Source organism: Caretta caretta, chromosome 18 (assembly GCF_965140235.1).
Source record: "Caretta caretta isolate rCarCar2 chromosome 18, rCarCar1.hap1, whole genome shotgun sequence".
In the NCBI taxonomy this organism is placed as follows: Eukaryota; Metazoa; Chordata; order Testudines; family Cheloniidae; genus Caretta; species Caretta caretta.
This window is the reverse complement of record NC_134223.1, coordinates 16,574,629-16,595,158: the sequence shown is the minus strand read 5'-3', so window position 1 is coordinate 16,595,158 and position 20,530 is coordinate 16,574,629. Positions and strand designations below refer to the sequence as shown.

The 20,530-nt window shown below is 48.2% G+C and overlaps 1 protein-coding gene across 1 annotated transcript; it reads left to right on the top strand.

Annotated features, from left to right (window-relative positions):
* The first annotated feature begins 328 nt into the window (after window positions 1-328).
* On the top strand, window positions 329-19,281 carry LOC125624468 (C-signal). Its single transcript, XM_048825184.2, has 6 exons — window positions 329-497; window positions 14,795-14,846; window positions 15,838-16,025; window positions 16,711-16,866; window positions 18,092-18,202; window positions 18,479-19,281. The coding sequence occupies exons 1-6, from the start codon at window positions 357-359 to the stop codon at window positions 18,590-18,592; spliced, it is 762 nt and encodes a 253-aa protein (XP_048681141.1). The 5' UTR covers window positions 329-356; the 3' UTR covers window positions 18,593-19,281.
* Window positions 19,282-20,530: the final 1,249 nt, after the last annotated feature.

Here is a 20,530-nt window from a genome sequence, read left to right as displayed (position 1 = left end):
GGGTGGGGGACCCTGGGAGGGGAATGGGATTGGGATGAGTGGGGTGGGGTGGGGTGGGACGGGGCCCTGGGAGGCGATGGGGCTGGGGTGCGGCGGGGCAGCTAGCGGGCGAGATGCCGAGATCCCCTGGGGGCAGGGAGCGGGAGGGGACCCGAGGATGGGACTGGGGGATATGGGACGAGCAGCTGGTGGGAGTGAGGGATGGGACCCTGGAGGGGAGCAGCCAGGGGGTGGGGCCCTGGGTGGGCGGGGGCGAGGCCCCGGTTCCTCCCCCCCCCCCCCCCAGACCCCGGGCTGGGTTTAAAGCCGCCCCGCCCGCAGCCGGCCGGCCCGTGTCCTCGGCGCCCGCCCCCAGCATGGCTCAGCAGCGCTGCCGCTCCGTGCTCATCACCGGCTGCAGCCGGGGCATCGGGCTGGGGCTGGTGCGGGGGCTGGCGGCCGCCAGCCCCGCTCCCGACTGGGTGATCGCCACGTGCCGCTACCCGGAGAAGGCGCAGGTAAAACGGGAGGGGCCCTGCCGAGACACCCCCCTCCCCCGGGGCCAGCTCGCCTGGCCGGTCCCGGGGGTGTTCGCGCACGTGCACCGGGGCCTTCTGCAGCCCAGGGAGGCGAGGGAGGCAGCCCTGGGGCAGAGGGGCTGGAACTAGGGGTGCCGGGGGGGGGGGGCTGCTGCTGCTGCTGCACCCCCTGACTTGAAGTGGGGTTTCCATCATATCCAGGGTTTACAGTTTGGTTCAATGGCTCTCAGCACCCCCCCCCCCCAGTATACAAATTGTCCCAGCACCCCTGCCGGGGGTGGGGGGGGGCCTCTCTGTTCCCCATGGGGCTCCGGGGTGTGGATCAGGGCAAAACCCAAGGATCAGTCCTGGGGGGAAGTTCCGTGTTTGCCGCGTCCCTGGTGCGGCACAAGTCCTCTTCTAAACGATCAACCTGCTGGGAAACTGGCTATACTCCCTAAGGAGTGGGGGGTGGGTGGGTGGGTTTGGTTTTTTAAACTTTCTGCTTGATATCTAACTCCGAGGTGGGTCGGGATCGTACAAAAGCTCCCATTTATGCATTGGGGAGCTATTGACTTGATTAGTGCTTGTAACACTCCACCTTTCCTGGGCACAAGACTCAGACCTAATTAACGAGGCATTCCCAGGGCTCTTGTACATTCCAGAGCTGAGGCCAGAGCTCCTTTCTTAGCTGGAAGGCACATCTGGAAAGCAGTCTACTTATACAGCTGCCCCATCTCAAACCTCCCTCAAAGTCACTAACCTTGTTCCCCCATTCACTCAAGGCTGGATAGGTAAATTCCTGCTAACTGCCCCTGATTCCTGAAAGCCTCCTCAACCAGTACTAGTCTCCTGGGTCTCTTCTGTTGCACTGATTCCCTTGCCTTTTGTGTGATGGGATTTTTGCTCCGCTAGAAAAAGAGTTTATTGCCTTGGTGTATTTCAGTCTTGCTTCATGTCTATATGTCAGTGTTATTTTTATTTTTTTAATCCCTCTTTCCTTCAGGTTGGGATCAGCTCACTTATCACTACCCAAATGGATTCATTTGTAGGCTTAAATCTGTATTCTTGAAACCTTCTCAGCCAATTCATTAGATTCCTCTGCCCCCCTTTCAATCGGCATTCCTATTACAATGTTGTGGGTATAGACTTGACTTCTTTGCCCAGGCACTCTCCAGACTTCATTTGTTGCAAGTGATTACTAATCGTAGCTTTGAGGTATCTAACTTGCAAGTGGGGTAATAATTTGTGGCCCACCCTGTTTTCACAGAAGGGGGAGGGGGGAACCATCCTGGTGGAAACTTCACAGCGAATCTCTCTGGTCTGCCCTTGCCTTTTGGAATAAGTCCTTGAACCTGCTAATTGCAAGGTCAAATTCTGCCCTTGGCTGACTTCAGAGAATGTCTGGTGTGTGCCTTCCTGCATTCTTCATGCATATAAAATGATGGGGTCTAAATTAGCGGTTACCACTCAAGAAAGATCTTGGAGTCATTGTGGAGAGTTCTCTAAAAAAAAATCTGCTCAATATGCAGCAGCAGTCAGAAAAGCAAACAGAATGTTGGGAATCATTAAGGGATAGATAAGAAGACAGAAAATATCATATTGCCTCTATATAAATCCATGGTACGTCCACATCTGGAATACTGTGTGCAGATGTGGTCGCCCCATCTCAAAAAAGATATATTGGAATTGGAGAAGGTTCAGCAAAGGGCAAAATGATTAGGGGTATGGAGCAGCTTCCATATGAGGAGAGATTAATAAGACTGGGACTTTTCAGCTTGGAAAAGAGATGACTAAGGGGGAGATATGATGGAGATCTCTCAAATCATGACTGGTGTGGAGAAAGTAAATAAGGAAGTGTTATTTACTCCTCCTCAAACACAAGAACTAGGTGGCACCCAATGAAATTGATAGGCTGCAGGTTTCAAACAAAGGAAGTATTCACACAACGCACAGTCAACCTGTGGAAATCTTTGCCAGAGGATGTTGCAAAGACAAAGACTATAACAGCGTTCAAAAAAGTACTAGATAAATTCATGCAGGCTAGGTCCATCAATAGCTATTAGCCAGGATGAGCAGGGATGGTGTCCCTAGCCCCTGTTTGCCAGAAGCTGGAAATGAGTGACAGGGAATGGATTAGTTGATGATTACCTGTTCATTTTCTCTGGGGCACCTGGCATTGGCCACTATCTGAAGACCAGATACTGGGCTAGATGGACTTTTGTTCTGACCCAGTATGGCCATTCTTATGTTATGCCCTCTTGAGAGGGTTGATAGGGCATTAACTTGGGAGATGGGGCTTCAATTCCTGGCTTTTCCCCAAATTTCCTTTGTGACCTTGGGCACAGGGATGCGGGAGAGGTGGAGGAGGAGATCTGTGCAGCTTCTGAGCAGTTTTGATTGGCTTCCTAGGAGGCAGGAAGGAACAGCTGACACCAGGCAGTGGGCCACTTGGAAGGCCCTTGCAGGCTGGATGGATCTGGCACACAAGCCACCGGTTGAAGCACAATGCTCTGAGCATTACATCAGTACAAATAATAAATATTTTCTCAAGATGGCTTGAAATTAACACTCCTTCCCCCTAGCGAGGGGTGTTGCTAAAAGGTGGCTTCTGAAACCCTACGGAGGAGGGGAAAACAGAAGTTACACATTACAGAAATTAAGAGAACAATGTTGCCTGCACTAAGCATTCAAAAATCCTGAGTGGGGCCCCTGAAAATCTCAAGACTTTGAAACCTTGTTTTGAATGAGAAGGTAGATGGCACGGCAGCGCCTGCAAGGTGTCTTGTCTGAGCTCTTCTTTTCCGGCAGCCCTGAGAGCTAGAAACTCCCTTTTTTCCAACGAAAGGAGAGATTCTCCTGACTTCAGCAGCTGGGGCCTTAAACACCAAACTTGGCAAAACTCATGATAACATCATGGCTTGGCAACAGTATTTGTGTTAACTTTTTGAATGCCAGATATGAGCTCTTATTAAGTAAGTGTGAGCAGAAAAGCAATACTATTCATCGTCTCTTCCTTACTCCCCACTCAAATATCCCGGAGCTCAACTTCTTTTAGTAAAGCAGGAGCTGGAAGTGTTCAAAGCTTCAGCCAACAAGATGTTAGAGCCTGCCCCTCCAAAGGCTTTTTTACTTCACTTCAACCTGGCTATAAATAGGAGCCATGTGCTCTTCTTTGTACCCATGGAGTAGATCTATGGGAAAAGTCATGTTTATCCAGTTCAGGAACTTCGCCCCGCCCCCCCCCCCCCCAAAAAAAAAAAACCCACCTAGGGCCTGATTCTCCACTGTTCTGCACCTTGTGTAGCCTGACGGTTGAAAAGTGGATGTAAAAAAGCTAACCAGACTAGAATGGACTGATCCTAGCGTCCTCTCCTGAGCTGGACGATGAACTTGTGTGGAAATGTCTGAAAGGCCTCCCTAATCTGGACTTGTAAAAATCCAATTACAGGAGACCTGAGTTGCTTCCAGAACGCACCTGAAAAGGTGGAAAAGAAGCTGCTACTGGCTTTTAAAAGCCTGTCTTGTGGACTTAAATATTTTGCTTGATCTTCTTGTAACCCTCCCCTCTGTAGGCTCACTGCCAGCACACACCCAGAGGTACTTCTCCTCCAGTGACCTGGGAACACATTGGATCCCTCCACCCAACCCTCCCAGCTACAGAAGGCAGCAAATGTCTTTCTTTCCTGTAACTTGCTGACCCCTGGGATAAATGAGAACAGTTGAAGACTTTTATATGTGAGTCTCTGCCGGCTTAGACTGATTTGTGCTGAATAAATCCTAGATGTTGTCTACAGAGTGTGCATAGCAAATGGACTTCTGAGGATAGAGAGCCTGCAGGCAGTCTATTACCCCTTCTCTTAGGAGTACAATACCCCACTTCAGCATGGATTTGTCTGATTCGGAACTGTTCAATGTATTTTTTTAAACTACCTGCCCATTGCCCTAGTTACGTGAGCAATAGAAATGGCTACAGATCTCTCACCAAATCAATCCTACATTCCAGCTCACTCATTCAGGATTAACAAAACACTTGTGCTGTTCTGGAAAACATGAGCGAGCAGTTAATGGTCAGTTAAGCATACCCTGAAAGCCAATGGACCTTGGTTTGTTGGTACTCCTCCTATTCTACCCTCCTCAAAACCTGGGGTTCAAAGTTAAGGACCCTGCACAGAGAATGTCCTGGTGGGAGTCCCTCACATGCAAATAGGCTTGGCAGAATTTAATTTTTTATTATTATTTTGATGGACAATACTTAAAAAATAACTATTTTCTTATTTTTACCTATTTAAACTTTCATGGTTGTGGGAAACAATGGGAGGGTGTCGTACAACAATTATTTAATCAACATTGAGATTCACAAAGTTAAAGCTTTGTAACTGTCAAAAGACAAGTTGTCAAGATACAAAATATCCTCATTTCAGAGTGTTTTAAATTCTCAAGCAGCCTATTTCTTTCTTTACCTATCTGTAAACTCCAATTAAGGGAAACAATTGGTCTCTCCACAGTGAAAGTTCTATTTTTAAATAATAAATGTCAATAAATTTCACCCTTCCAAGCCTACATATAAACCAGGGGTCTGCTGACTCAGTCAGGCGCCATAGCTGGTGAGTTGTTGCACAAGGTGATTCTTGGCTAGCTAGATCCGTAATCAGCAAGGATGGAGGGATCTCCAACTTGAAGACATGCATGATCCTTCCAGACCACTCTGAATATAGGACACTTCTCTTTCTAATTAGGTTTCCACATTCAAAGCTAGTCCTTCTACTATGGTCCCCTCTCCTGCAGTGTGTCCCTATGTGATAGCACATTTATCACTAGAAGAACTCCCGTCCAGGGAAAAGTGAAGGGAGGGACAGTGGAGGGCTATCACTCTGGCTTTGCAATAGCAGATGCTGGTGCTTAACAATTCCCTTTGGTCACTGCAGCCTGTAGCGAACTGGGAAACTGGACTGTTCCTTTTACATAAAAACTTTGGCAGATGAAGAACTCTGTAGCTAGCAGGACCCACTAAACAAAAGGAAGAGTCAACTCTTTTCTGGGACACTGAAATATCTCAGACGAACACAAAGTCTCTAAGACAAAAGCTACGTTCTGGAAGGCTTTGTAACTTGTTACATTTTGTGGTGGAAAATTAACCACGTGTTGTGTTTGAAATCAGAAATGCCTGAGGAACTTTATTCAAGTATACGTATACAGGGAGAGTCAGCCATAGCGGCTCTGTATAAGCAGAAAATACAGGAGTTAATGTAGCTGAACACCACAATTTGTTAAGCACACTTCCTTTAACAGCATTTTCCCTTATTTGGCATATAGTACAGGCTCTAATAGTAGTTTTCCTTATTTGGGATATAGCAAAACAAGCTTTTCCTGTTATTGACAGGTTGTTCTTTGCGGTTAGTGAGTCTTTCCTAATTTCTAGCTGTTAGGGTTACATTTCCTCAGCTGTTCTGTTGCAGCTGCCCCACAGTGGAATTTTCCTCAGCCTCTACTTATGCTTTTGCACATACAGTTAGCTTGACCAAAGTTTTAGGCCTACTTAGAAGTTTAGTCCTACTGGATTTTTTCCCCACAGATAGCTAGCACCAGCTTGTTTAACACAGGCCACTAAACTGCCATCAGACGGCAGCAACTCAGTGTCTCTGGCGAGAATAAGAATTGCTTAAAGAATTGCCTGTAAATCGAGCTTGCGCTCTTTCTTTCTTTCTTTCTTTCTTTCTTTCTTTCTTTCTTTCTTTCTTTCTTTCTATATAATATTTAAAAGCGCTCCCAGAGAAGCTGTATTGTAATGTAGAATAACTATCAGGGGTTCTCAAACTTCATTGCACTGTGAGCCCCTTCTGACAACAAAAATCACTTCACGACCCCAGGATGGGGGACCGAAGCCTGAACCTGCCCAAGGCCCACTGCCCTGGGTGGAGGGGCCACAGCCTGAGCCCCACCGCTCTGGGCGGGTGGGTGTGTGGCAAAGCTGAATCTCAAGGGCTGCAGCCTCAGGCAGGGGGCCCGCAACCTGAGTCCTGCCACCCAGGCCCGAAGCCTGAGGGCTTCGGCCTCGGGCTTCGGCCCTGGGCGACCCCATTCAAAGGGGGTCACAACCCGCTTTGGGGTATCAACCCACAGTTTGAGAACCGCTGGAGAGGTATTTGGAGGCTGGGACTGCCCAAGAAACTTGTTTAAATACACTTGTGCAATCACTGCAAACACACTTTCATGGACAGTGCAGCCCTATTAAATACCTGAACACCCCTCTTCAGAGAATATCTTTCCTCATACACTTGTATGGTGTTCTTAATTGAGGAGTCCAGCATATTTACTCTGAGCCCATTATTAGGGGGTTCATTACAGGTGCATGTAAATAGTCTCAGGGCCCTACCATCAACGAAACCCTAACCCTGCCCCATGACCCCTTAAACCCTGCCCGCGTGTCACTGGAAGTCCCACCCTATGGGGGTATTACTTCCGGGGTCAAGGCGGCCACGTGGCCAGAAGCAAGGTGTGACATGTGACCGCTCTAAGAACTCCTCCCACCTCTCTCTACCAATCAGGAGGGGTTTCAGCCACATAGGACCGCCCCGAGAGCAGATTTGACCAAAATAGGGCAGGTTCTGGGACGGGGTGAACCACCCAGAAGAGGGTCAAGTGACCCCTCTAAGAACTCCTCTGAGGACCCTCTGCCAATCAGAGCACAGCACCATCACCCCATAAGTCCTGGCGCAGGCAGAAGAGGCCATCTCTTACCAAGAACGCGTGTTTTAGAACTTTTGGAAACATGGACTCCTTTACCACCCCCGTGAGGACTTCGGACTTTGTTTTAGCCCTGAGAGTCTTTGACCATCCGTGGAGAAAGTGCTACATCAGCAACAGTTCTGAGTAGGAGGCAGGAGAGACCGAGGGGAGCCCTTTGGCCCAGCCATTGATGGATATGCCGGAACCTGAACCTGCAACCCAACCGCTTGTGAGACACCCCAATGAGCATGGTGGCCTCTTGTTGTCCACCCCCCTGGAGGAGGAAGGCGAACGCAGCTCGGGGGAGTCACCGGCGGACAAGGTGAATGGAAAAGATGTTGCTCAGGTAAATGAATGATTAAGAAGTGATGGATGAGCATGGGGTGTAATGGGTTAGGAACCAGGGGTTGTGTAAATCTAAAAACAAGCAGTGGGAACTTACACTTGTTTCTTATCTGAAAATCTCTCAACAGCTAGATGACGCCTTTCTAGAGGACCCGGAGGTCCTGGACAGCGTCGCATTAAGCAGCGAAGATGAACCGGGCCCACCTTGTTTTTGCTCAACACCGATACAAATTGTTGAAGAGGACTCCAAGAATGCAGCTATGAGAAGTTTAGGAGGAGGCTTGGCATGGAACTGACTGAGCCAGTGCCACGTCGTGAGCGTAAAGAAGCCATGCGGACTATTGTACGCGTTGCTGTCTATGCTGTCCTTAACCACTGTCTCAGGAAAAAGCTTTTTGAAGATTGTGAGGGCTGTGTCATAGACGCACCAGTCCAATGGCGCCATGACTGTGTGACTTGGACTTCAGTGGATATAAACTGCAAGCTCCAAGGCCTGTGTGCAGAGCTGGGTTTGGAAAGCTTATTAAACACTGTTATTGCCAAAGGTTATGCTATGCAATGTCTGTGCCTCACCCAAGAACATTTAGCACAAGGGGTGACCTTGATAAATGCTGCGCAATTCAGTGGCGATCCTGACCGTGTTCTAAAGAAAATGACCAAACCGGAAGATGCCTGCTTACAGCTTTATATTGACCGTCTGGTCCGCACAAAAAGTTACAGAACCCTGCTTAAGAAAAAGACTATTTATAAGAAATCTAAAAGGATTAAGTTGGAGAATGGTGAGGGGACAAACATGCGATATAAAACTCTAGGGGTTCTGAATATGTGCAAAAACACACACAGGCATCTTCCGGTTTGGCCATTTTCTGTGACACAGCCCTCACAATCTTCAAAAAGCAGTGGTTAAGGACAGCATAAACAGCAAAGCGTACAATAGTCTGCATGGCTTTTTTTTTCGCTCGCAATATGGCAGTGGCTCAGTTAGTTTCATGCCAAGCCTCCTCCTCCTAAACAAGCTGCTGCTTGCTATCAGTCTGATTAGTGATTGAATCAAACAGAACTGACCCTCTTGTTGGCAGCCTCAGGGTGGTGAGCGATGGAAAAAGCCGTGGAGACTTCAGTTCCCCCCACAGACATCTTGAGGTGACCCTTACAGATAAGGCACAAGGCTTGTCGGCTGGGAACCTTGTCTCGATATTCCTCTTGAACTCCTAAACAAGACTTGGGCCTTTGATATATCCTGGCACTTTTCACAGATGGTGAATTCCACAGACTTTTGTGACCACTCACTGTCACTGGGTTGTGTTTATTTTAACAAGTTCGAGTTAAGATACCGTCAGCTGCGCCTACTCCAGGGTCAGTCGTGACTTAGGCAAAGCCAGGATCAGTGGTGTTGCCTCCACCCCAGATTGAAATGTAACAAGTTACAAAGCCTTCCAGAATGTAGCTTTTGTCTTAGCCCTGGTCTACACTAGGACTTTAGGTCGAATTTAGCAGCGTTAAATCGATGTAAACCTGCACCCGTCCACACAATGAAGCCCTTTATTTCGACTTAAAGGGCTCTTAAAATCGATTTCCTTACTCCACCCCTGACAAGTGGATTAGCGCTTAAATCGACGTTGCCGGCTCAAATTTGGGGTACTGTGGACACAATTCGATGGTATTGGCCTCCCGGGAGCTATCCCAGAGTGCTCCATTATGGCCGCTCTGGACAGCACTCTCAACTCAGATGCACTGGCCAGGTAGACAGGAAAAGAACCGCGAACTTTTGAATCTCATTTCCTGTTTGGCCAGCGTGGCAAGCTGCAGGTGACCATGCAGAGCTCATCAGCACAGGTGACCATGATGGAGTCCCAGAATCGCAAAAGAGCTCCAGCATGGACCGAACGGGAGGTACAGGATCTGATCGCTGTTTGGGGAGAGGAATCCGTGCTATCAGAACTCCGTTCCAGTTTTCGAAATGCCAAAACCTTTGTGAAAATCTCCCAGGGCATGAAGGACAGAGGCCATAACAGGGACCCGAAGCAGTGCCGCGTGAAACTGAAGGAGCTGAGGCAAGCCTACCAGAAAACCAGAGAGGTGAACAGCCGCTCTGGGTCAGAGCCCCAAACATGCCGCTTCTATGATGAGCTGCATGTCATTTTATGGGGTTCAGCCACCACTCCCCCAGCCGTGTTGTTTGACTCCTTCAATGGAGATGGAGGCAATACGGAAGCAGGTTTTGGGGACGAAGAAGATGATGATGATGATGAGGTTGTAGATAGCTCACAGCAAGCAAGCGGAGAAACCGGTTTTCCCGACAGCCAGGAACTGTTTCTCACCCTAGACCTGGAGCCAGTACCCCCCGAACCCACCCAAGGCTGCCTCCTGGACCCAGCAGGCGGAGAAGGGACCTCTGGTGAGTGTACCTTTTAAAATACTATACATGGTTTAAAAGCAAGCATGTGAAAGGATTACTTTGCCCTGGCATTTGCGGTTCTCCTAGATGTAGTCCTAAAGCCTTTGCAAAAGGTTTCTGGGGAGGGCAGCCTTATTGCGTCCTTCATGGTAGGACACTTTACCACTCCAGGCCAGTAACACGTACTCGGGAATCATTGTAGAACAAAGCATTGCAGTGTATGTTTGCTGGCATTCAAACAACATCCGTTCTTTATCTCTCTGTCTTATCCTCAGGAGAGTGAGATATAATTCATGGTCACCTGGTTGAAATAGAGTGCTTTTCTTCAGGGGACACTCAGAGGAGCCCATTCCTGCTGGGCTGTTTGCCTGTGGCTAAACAGAAATGTTCCCCGCTGTTAGTCACAGGGAGGGGGGAAGGTTGAGGGGGTAGCCACGCAGTGGGGGGGAGGCAAAATGCGACCTTGTAACGAAAGCACATGTGCTATGTATGTAATGTTAACAGCAAGGTTTACCCTGAAAGAGTGTAGCCACTGTTTTATAAAATGTGTCTTTTTAAATACCGCTGTCCCTTTTTTTTTCTCCACCAGCTGCATGTGTTTCAATGATCACAGGATCTTCTCCTTCCCAGAAGCTAGTGAAGCTTAGAAAGAAAGAAAAAACGCACTCACGATGAAATGTTCTCCGAGCTCATGCTGTCCTCCCACACTGACAGAGCACAGACGAATGCGTGGAGGCAAATAATGTCAGAGTGCAGGAAAGCACAAAATGACCGGGAGGAGTAAGTGGCGGGCTGAAGAGAGTAAGTGGCGGGCTGAAGAGAGTAAGTGGCGGGCTGAAGACAGGGCTGAAGCTCAAATGTGGCGGCAGCGTGATGAGAGGAGGCAGGATTCAATGCTGAGGCTGCTGCAGGACCAAACCAGTATGCTCCAGTGTATGGTTGAGCTGCAGCAAAGGCAGCTGGAGCACAGACTGCCACTGCTGCCCCTCTGTAACCAACCGCCCTCCTCCCCAATTTCCATAGCCTCCACACCCAGACGCCCAAGAACGCGGTGGGGGGGCCTCCGGCCAACCAGCCACTCCACCACAGAGGATTGCCCAAAAAAAAGAAGGCTGTCATTCAATAAATTTTAAAGTTGTAAACTTTTAAAGTGCTGTGCTTAAAGTGCTGTGTGGCATTTTCCTTCCCTCCTCCACCACCCCTCCTGGGCTACCTTGGTAGTCATCCCCCTATTTGTGTGATGAATGAATAAAGAATGCATCAATGTGAAGCAACAATGACTTTATTGCCTCTGCAAGCGGTGATTGAAGGGAGGAGGGGCGGGTGGTTAGCTTACAGGGAAGTAGAGTGAACCAAGGGGCGGGGGGTTTCATCAAGGAGAAACAAACAGAACTTTCACACCATAGCCTGGCCAGTCATGAAACTGGTTTTCAAAGCTTCTCTGATGCGTACCGCGCCCTCCTGTGCTCTTCTAACCGCCCTTATGTACTCGGCGGATTGGTGCTCCGGTGCCAAGATAGGGATATGGGTTCCGTCTATAGCCCCACCACAGTTAGGGAATCCCATTGCAGCAAAGCCATCCACTATGAGCTGCACATTTCCCAGGGTCACTACCCTTGATATCAGCAAATCTTTGATTGCACTGGCTACTTGCATCACAGCAGCCCCCACAGTAGATTTGCCCACTCCAAATTGATTCCCAACTGACCGGTAGCTGTCTGGCGTTGCAAGCTTCCACAGGGCTATCGCCACTCGCTTCTCAACTGTGAGGGCTGCTCTCATCTTGGTATTCATGCGCCTCAGGGCAGGGGAAAGCAAGTCACAAAGTTCCATGAAAGTGCCCTTACGCATGCGAAAGTTTTGCAGCCACTGGGAATCGTCCCAGACCTGCAACACTATGCGGTCCCACCAGTCTGTGCTTGTTTCCCGAGCCCAGAATCGGCGTTCCACAGCATGAACCTGCCCCATTAGCACCATGATGCATGCATTGGCAGGGCCCATGCTTTCAGAGAAATCTGTGTCCATGTCCTGATCACTCACGTGACCGCGCTGACGTCGCCTCCTCGCCTGGTATCGCTTTGCCAGGTTCTGGTGCTGCATATACTGCTGGATAATGCGTGTGGTGTTTAATGTGCTCCTAATTGCCAAAGTGAGCTGAGCGGCCTCCATGCTTGCCTTGGTATGGCGTCCGCACAGAAAAAAGGCGCGGAACGATTGTCTGCCGTTGCTCTGACGGAGGGAGGGGCGACTGACGACACGGCTTACAGGGTTGGCTTCAGGGAGCTAAAATCAACAAAGGGGGTGCCTGTACATCAAGGAGTATTTCAGGCAGGACTTCACGGAGGGTTCCAATAAGAAATGGTGCACCTAAGTTATCGTTGTTATTGGAACAAGGAGGTTAGCCTGGCCTCTGATTGATACATGGCTAGATTTACCTCGCTGCACCTTCTCTGTGAGTGACTGCAGTGTGACCTAGAAGAATGAGTCCCCTAGACAGGGGAGGGGGGGAAGCAAATGAGTACAAAACAAATCTTGTCTATTTCTTGTTTTGATCCACTCCATCTATCTTTTACATCTTTGGCTGGCAGCAGACGGTGCAGAAGGACTGCATGCCATCCACATCTCATGGCTGCTCGGCAGAAGATGGTACAGTACGACTGCTAGCAGTCCATATCGCCTGCCCGCTCACCATAAGACGGTTCAATAGGACTGACTGCAGGACTAAAGAGAATGACCTGGTCAAGTCACTCCAAATTTAGTCCCTGCGCCCATGTCTGCCCAGGCGCTCCCAGCCGACGTGGCCAGGAGCACCTCGGACATGACGATGACAGCTACCAGTCGTACTGTACCGTCTGCTGCCACAAGGCAATGGGTTGCTGCTACTGTGTAGCAATGCCGTACCGCGTCTGCCAGCACCCAGGAGACATAGGGTGACGGTTACCTGAGCGGGCTCCATGCTTGCAGTGGTATGGCGTCTGCACAGGTAACTCAGGAAAAAAGGCGCGAAATGATTGTCTACCCTTGCTTTCACGGAGGGAGGGAGGGAATGGGGGCCTGACGATATGTTCCCAGAACCACCCGCGACAATGTTTTAGCCCCATCAGGCATTGGGATCTCAACCCAGAATTCCAATGGGCAGCGGAGACTGCGGGAACTGTGGGATAGCTACCCACAGTGCAACGCTCCGGAAGTCGACTCTAGCCTCGGTACTGTGGAAGCGCTCCGCCGAGTTCATGCACTTAGAGCATTTTCTGTGGGGACACACACACTCGAATATATAAAACCGATTTCTAAAAACCCGACTTCTATAAATTCGACCTTATTCCGTAGTGTAGACATACCCTTAGAGACTTTGTGTCTGTCTGAGAGAGACATTTCAGTTTCCCAGAAAAGATTTGACTCTTCATTTTGTTTAGTGGGTCCTGCTGGCTACAGAGTTCTTCTTCTGCCAAAGTTTTTACGTAAAAGGAACAGTCCAGTTTCCCAGTTCGCTACAGGCTGCAGTGACCAAAGGGAATTGTTAAGCACCAGCATCTGCTATTGCAAAGCCAGAGTGATAGCCCTCCACTGTCCCTCCCTTCACTTTTCCCTGGACGGGAGTTCTTCTAGTGATAAATGTGCTATCACATAGGGACACACTGCAGGAGAGGGGACCATAGTAGAAGGACTAGCTTTGAATGTGGGAACCTAATTAGAAAGAGAAGTGTCCTATATTCAGAGTGGTCTTGAAGGATCATGCATATCTTCAAGTTGGAGATCCCTCCATCCTTGCTGATTATGGATCTAGCTAGCCAAGAATCACCTTGTGCAACAACTCACCAGCTATGGCGCCTGATTGAGTCAGCAGACCCCTGGTTTATATGTAGGCTTGGAAGGGTGAAATTTATTGACATTTATTATTTAAAAATAGAAAATCGTATCCTTACTAATAGCTACACTGTATTGTATGGGCTTCCTGAGCAGTCTGTAGGCAGAGCTTAGCATTCTGAGCCCACCCTGGGGGGAGCACCATGTGGCAGGTTTCACCCATCCTGTTGGTTTCATTTGGCTAGGATTTACACCCTGCTTTGGGGCCTAGCAGGGACAGTGTTCCCCCAGGATCTATCAACCTGAATCTGACACTGCCTAGTGGCAGCTAGATTACCATTGCAATTGTGTTCCTGCTAAAAGTTAGTGACTCCTTCTTGTTTCCCTAGACAGTTAAACTTCAGTCTTTAATTTCACTGTAAATGTCTTGTGGAGAACAACTGAACTGTAGTGCATGGAACTGAAAAGAATTCAGTCTCGAGTCTTGCACAATAAAAAAAACTTCCCAGTGATTGCCCTTCTACCGTCTCAAACATCAAATGCTCCTTAAGCTAGTGCTGCTTTTCTGGGCTGCTGCCAGCTGAGGTACCCTAATCGTAAATGACTAAACACCTTATTTTATAATGGGGGGGAGGGGTGTGTGACTCAGGAGCTGACCCCCTGAGTGGGAAGCGGTGTAATGTCTGTCCAGCAACTGCATGCAATAGAAGTCACGATATCCTGCTATCAGAAGCCCATCGCAGGATGGGGCTCACCAGTGGTGTTCCATCTGATGGCTAGACTGGCTGCATACACGCTCTGCATGCTAACCTAATGGAGAGCCTGAGCGGGGTGCCCTCTTGGTGTGGGGCTGCTAGCAGCTTTACTAAGTGAGTCACTAAGAGCTTGATTTCTCAGAGGTGGCCTGTGCCTTCACTCCCATGGAAGCTAACTAGACCGGAGTGCTCCACATTCCTGAAAACTGAGCCATAACCACAGGCAGACGAGACCACAACTCGCTTTTTCCTTCTGTTTCTAGGAACTCCAGCAGCTCAGCAAGCAGCATAGCCACATCAAACTACTCCAGCTTGGTGAGTGAAAGGGCCTCCTAACAAACTGAACCATGTGTTACCATAGCAAGGTTGGGTTCCTTTTGAGACATGGGAGTGGAAGATCAGAAGTCACGTCTCTTCACAAATAACGTAAAGCCACTCCCCAGATCTCTGGTACTGTACAGGTTTCTTATAACTCTCTTTTGTGTGAGTCTGGTTCCTTCTAGTGTTTGAGAAATGGTCCATGCTAATACTTGGCTTTCAGGGTTCATTTACTTGTCTGTCACAGGCTGTATACATTTAACTGAAACTCACTGTTTCTGAGATCAATTTTGACATCTGACTACTGCCTATTGAAGGGAACTCCTCTTTCCCCTGTGCCCCCCCCCCACACACACATTAAAGCACGCCAACTTATTGTCAGTCCCTCACTAGAGTGGGACTGAGGCGAAACTCCACATTCAAACAACCTCAGAGTTTGGATCCACACTTTGTCTGGATCTCATCTCTATGTAGAATGGCTTGCGGGGGTGGTGGTGGTGGTGGGGAAACCCAAACTCTCAGCTCCTTCTCTCTCCTTTAGCTTGTATTTGATCACACTGTACTAGTCCTGGTGCTGGATTGAGATCATACGTCCTCTTCGTACCCTGATCTTGATGTGACAAACATGAAATTGTGGTGCACTCAGCCCCTTCTGGGCATGAAGAAAAACTGAGCCTAATCAAGCAAGAGGACTGGCCATGCACGACCAGATGTGTATCAAACTGGGGTGAGGAAGCCCTTATTTCCCACCTTCATTAAAGGGAAGACACGTGGTACAACATAGACCATGTAACATTCCTCTTGCCTAAATGTTCTGCCCATGCTTGTTTCAGTGGGACTTAAATTTCTACCACGTGTATTTTCTACACCTATCCTGAGCCAGACTGATGCACTGGCTTTGCATTTCCAGCCCATACTGGACACACAGACTCTCACTGTCCTACAGAATCCACTTCATTGCTGGTGTTTCCTTTCCTCCCTGTGGCAGATGTGGTCTGTGAAAACAGCATAAAGAAAGTAGTCAAGGAAGTGGAAGAGATCTTAGGAGACAAAGGGCTGAACTGCCTCATTAACAATGCTGGTATCAATGTGGTTGCTTCCCTGGAAGAAGTCACTGCTGAAACAATGCTCACCATTTATGAAACCAACACAGTTGCTCAGTTGATGGTCACTAAGGTAAGACCGGGACATGGGTTTACTTTGTGAAAGAGACTAAAAAGGCTCTGTCCTTTCTGTGCTGCCCATATAAGTCGTCTTGAGCCCCACCTATGCCTCTTTACATTGTACAAGCCTGGTGAGTCTTCCAGAGACAAGCTAATGCTTAACTGCATGGTCACTGGCTAATGCTGATTCTCAAAGCTCTTAAACTAGTCTGGAGAGAGGTCAGTTAGGCAAGTAGGCCAGTCTCAACCCTAGCCAGGAGTGTGTCACACTCCACATAAAGTTTGACCATGCCCTCTGGTTTGAGTAATGAACAGTACGTGGTGGACTCCTCAAAGCCAGCTTCTAGCCTTTCTGTGGAATGCAAATCTCCCTGTCTTGTGGGACAAGAGTACTTTGTGTCTCTTCGGCAGTACATAGTGCCAGGCCCTGAGCAGACTCTGGGACTGTAAATAAGCAAAGGATTAAATTGAGAAGCCGCTTGCTTCATATGAATGATAGGTCTGTGGTGGTTCTAAAGTCAGCATAAATCAGTAGCTAGCTCTGCAGAGGGTCTACTAGTCTGTTAGTAGCATAACACTGTCATGGCTGTATTGCTCTGTGCTCTTAACAGAAGAGTGTGTTTAATCCCAAATTGGTCTTGGTCAGGCTGAGACTGAAATTTTAAGTTTAAATCAAATGAACCCTCTTTCTCTTGCAGGCCTTTCTTCCCCTTCTGAGGAAGGCAGCCCAGTTGAGCACCGGTATGGGTTGTCACCGAGCAGCCATTATCAATATGTCATCGCTTGCTGCCTCCATGCAACTGGTCACGGCAAATGAGATGTTCCTCAAAGTCTATCCCTATAGAATAGCGAAGGTGGGTGTTTTCCAACGCTGTGCTCAATTGAAACCAGGCAATGCTCTGAGCTAAGGGGGATCCTAAACTGGTAACTATCTTAGAAATAGTGGTTAATTCGATATGCTGTATAAGATGACTTTACTAGGTAAAGACTTGCTAGTCAATATGAAATAAGACTAGAGAGAGCTGTTGTAGTCCTCCTTTCTGCACAAAGCTCCCTTTTACCGCAAACGTCTCCATCAAGAATATGGAACACGCTGTCCTTACCTAACCACTATACAATCCAGGTAAGTGCCTTGTCAATAGTCCATCTAAATTCACCCAGCGTTCTTCAGAGAGCTCCCTAGACCTACGATATACCTATTCCTGTAGTGCAAGGCGTCAGCAAGGCGGTCAATATTAAACTGATTGCAAGGAGTGGAAGTCTCTCAAGTTGACACTAATCACAGTAAATGGATTTTTAACATCTACACATCCAGGGACTGTGATTGATCTGGTATTGGTTTCTGTTATCCAAGGATGGATTTAATATAATACTGGCTGCTTGGGTTAAATGACATAAATGTCCTTTATGGCAGACATTCTTCCTCCTCCTTCCTCCCCTCTCCTGCAACAACATGCCCTTCTCAACTCCTAAGGTGCTAGGACCTTGCTGCTTTAGAACTAAATTGAACATTATCTGTTTCTTCAGACACTCAATACAACCATGACTGCTCCATTAAACTCATCTAGGTATCCTGTAGGCTGGGAGGGAAGGAAGAGGTTACCTTTTCTTTCTCTTTGGTCTTAAATGCTTGGATGGAAGAGTCTTGTAAATATTCTTAGTTCAAGGGTTCTGAAAGGCTGTATCTATATACTCACAGGCCCCCAACCTACTATATAAATACAGCCTTTCAGAACCCTTGAACTAAGAATAATTACAAGACTCTTCCATGTGAGTGTCAAACTGTACTTCCAGATCTGTCAGAACTTGACCAAAAGATTGGCACCTGATTCTCCTCTCACTTGCACCAATCTAGCTCCATTGACTTTTTTGGCCAGCTCTTGATTGGCATCTTCTAGGTGAGAGGAAACTGAAGTCCAGTGTCTGAAGTACATCTTCTGGATGTGACCTTTCTACAGCTCCCTGACTCATCAAGTGGGGGGTGGGGGTGGAAGCAAGGTACTAACTGGGTGGCCTTCCTTCCAGACCTCAAAGTTGATATGTGAAACTGACCTACTGATACCATCTTCACTCTTCTAGACTGCACTGAATATGATCACCAGGTGTCTTGCTGCAGACTTGAAAGTGGATGGTATCCTTTGTATTTCTCTGCACCCAGGCTGGATTCAAACTGACATGGGAGGAGACATGGTTAGTGATGTCACGACACTCTCTTTATTTTTTTAAGTAGGACCAACCTTGTATTTCAACACCTTAAAATATGCTGGCTTTCTAGTTCATTCTTACAATACACTAATTGTAACTGTTGAAGGCCCTGAAGAGCCAGTTGCCTTAACACATCTCATTAGCTAGGAAACTATATTAAGTGCAACGTTAAGGAAGCTCTTTCACACCCTTAAGTAGAATTCTGTTGCTTGCCTTTCCCCAAGGATACTCCTAATAATTCTTTAATCTTGATCCTCCTAGGCTCCCTTGCAGATACAAGAAGCTATCCCAGGTATCCTCTCAGTTCTGGCTAATCTCAGTGAAAAAGACAACGGCTCCTTTCTAGACGGGCAAGGGGGAACACTACCATGGTAACCCACACCATGGACTACAGGATGAGATTGCCAACCAATATTTAACTTCTGGCATTAATGTTTTCATCCAGATCTTTGACTATTTCAACTAGTATATTTAAAAAAAAAATCTGTTATCCAACATGTACAGATATTTTGAAGTTTTTAGCTCTGTTATGTAATGGTATTGCTATGTTAAAATAACCTCTGCAAACCCTGAGAAGGAAACGGGACATGGGGAATGATATCTTTTAGCAAACACTCCAATTTACCAAAACTACAGCTAAGGGGGTGGGGATTATTCCTATTGGATCCCAAAACCAAATCTGTAATAAGACCTACTCTATGGGTAAGAGTTGCAGGTGAGACCGTTCCATTCAGTGGAGTTGGGCCTGTTTACAGCAGGTAAAGGGGTTGTTACAGTCCTTGCTCCAAGCTGGAGGGACATGTCTGGATGGCTCCTGCAGGCTGAACCATTCTGGTGACTCTTGTACTGTAAATCAGTTTAGCAGGTCAGGGCTGTTCAGGTGGGTAAAGACTGAAGCTTTAACCCTGGCCACTGCACTTCTGGAGATGTGTCCCCCTGGTCATGGCACAAGACACTTGTTTCCTTCCTTGCTGTGACCAATCCCCTGGTCCATGTAGGGGTGGGGTTTGCACGTTTGACTCCTAGATTGTCTTTAATAAAAGCTGCTTTTGTCTAAGCAAAAACCACGTGTTCACTGAACTACTTCAGAGGCTCTCTACTGGACCTAGCTTAGGAGTCTGGGCCTCTGGCTCAAGGTGCATGAGATCAAAATTCCAGCTGAAAGGCATTGCTCTCTGCCCAGTACTACTTGAGGGTGGCTGTTAGAGGCTGGCTCAGTTCACTGGTAGTGCCCAAAACATGGAGAGCAACTAATTCTTGGGTACAAAATATTACCCGTAGCTGGGACAGAGCAGAGATCTCTGGATGCTGACTGAGGTAAGGGTGGAAGCAAAGACTTGTTGCAGGAAGTATGACTACGACTTTTTTTTTTTTTTAAGTTTTTCTTTAAAACAGTACTTGCTGAGGTACTAATTCCTTAGGTCAAGCTGCCTAGTTACTTCAGTGGCGTGCTGAAGAATAGCTTCCTCTGTGTGATGAGGTGTGATTTTAATAGCAACATGGACAAGGGCCAAAGCTATGAGCTGTCTCTTCCCGGACAGAAGATATTCTTCAAAACCTGCCCCAGTGCAATCTTGCAAGCTGGCTTAAGATACAGATCCCATGGCCAGGGACCTTGCTCAAGTTTTCACTCTTTTTTCCCCTTGTTCTCATGCCAGAGTACCAATGGCAGATGAACCATAACTAAGTCCCACTGAACCAATTGCTGTGGGAGGTGCAAACTACCTTCTACATCATGGGTTCTCAATATGCTATAAAAACTCCACGGCCCACCTGGGCCACAATAATGGCTTTTCTGCACATAAAAGCCAGGGTCAGTGTTAGAGGTTAGCAAGCAGGTCAGTCAGCTGGGGCCTTGTGCTACAGGGGCTCCCACAAAGCTACATTGCTCAGGCTCCGGCTTCAGCCCTGGGTGGTAGGGCTCAGGGCCTGGGCTTCAGCCCCATGTTCAGGGCTTCAGCTTTCTGCCCTGGGCCCCAGTGAGTCTAATGCTTGGTGCGCCTCCCCCTCCCCTCCCCCAGGGTGGCCTCAGGCCCCTGGATGAGAACCACTGTTCTACATCTCATTAGGGTGTTAATACCAGCATCTGACCTCCTGAAAGAGTGCAGGATCCCCTATTTGCTTCCCCCCAAGCAGAAACACTGCCAGCTAGTGGGATACGTACTGGGGGCCCATCCCTGCCTTCCGATGAAGGCAGGGGCACTAGGGGTGCTTGTGGGGAACAAATGGGGTCAAGGTCTGTTGTTTCCACCACCCCTTCAATGTGGGGTGGTCTTGGCAGCGGGGGAGGCAAAGGGGGCTAAGCTAGTGTGG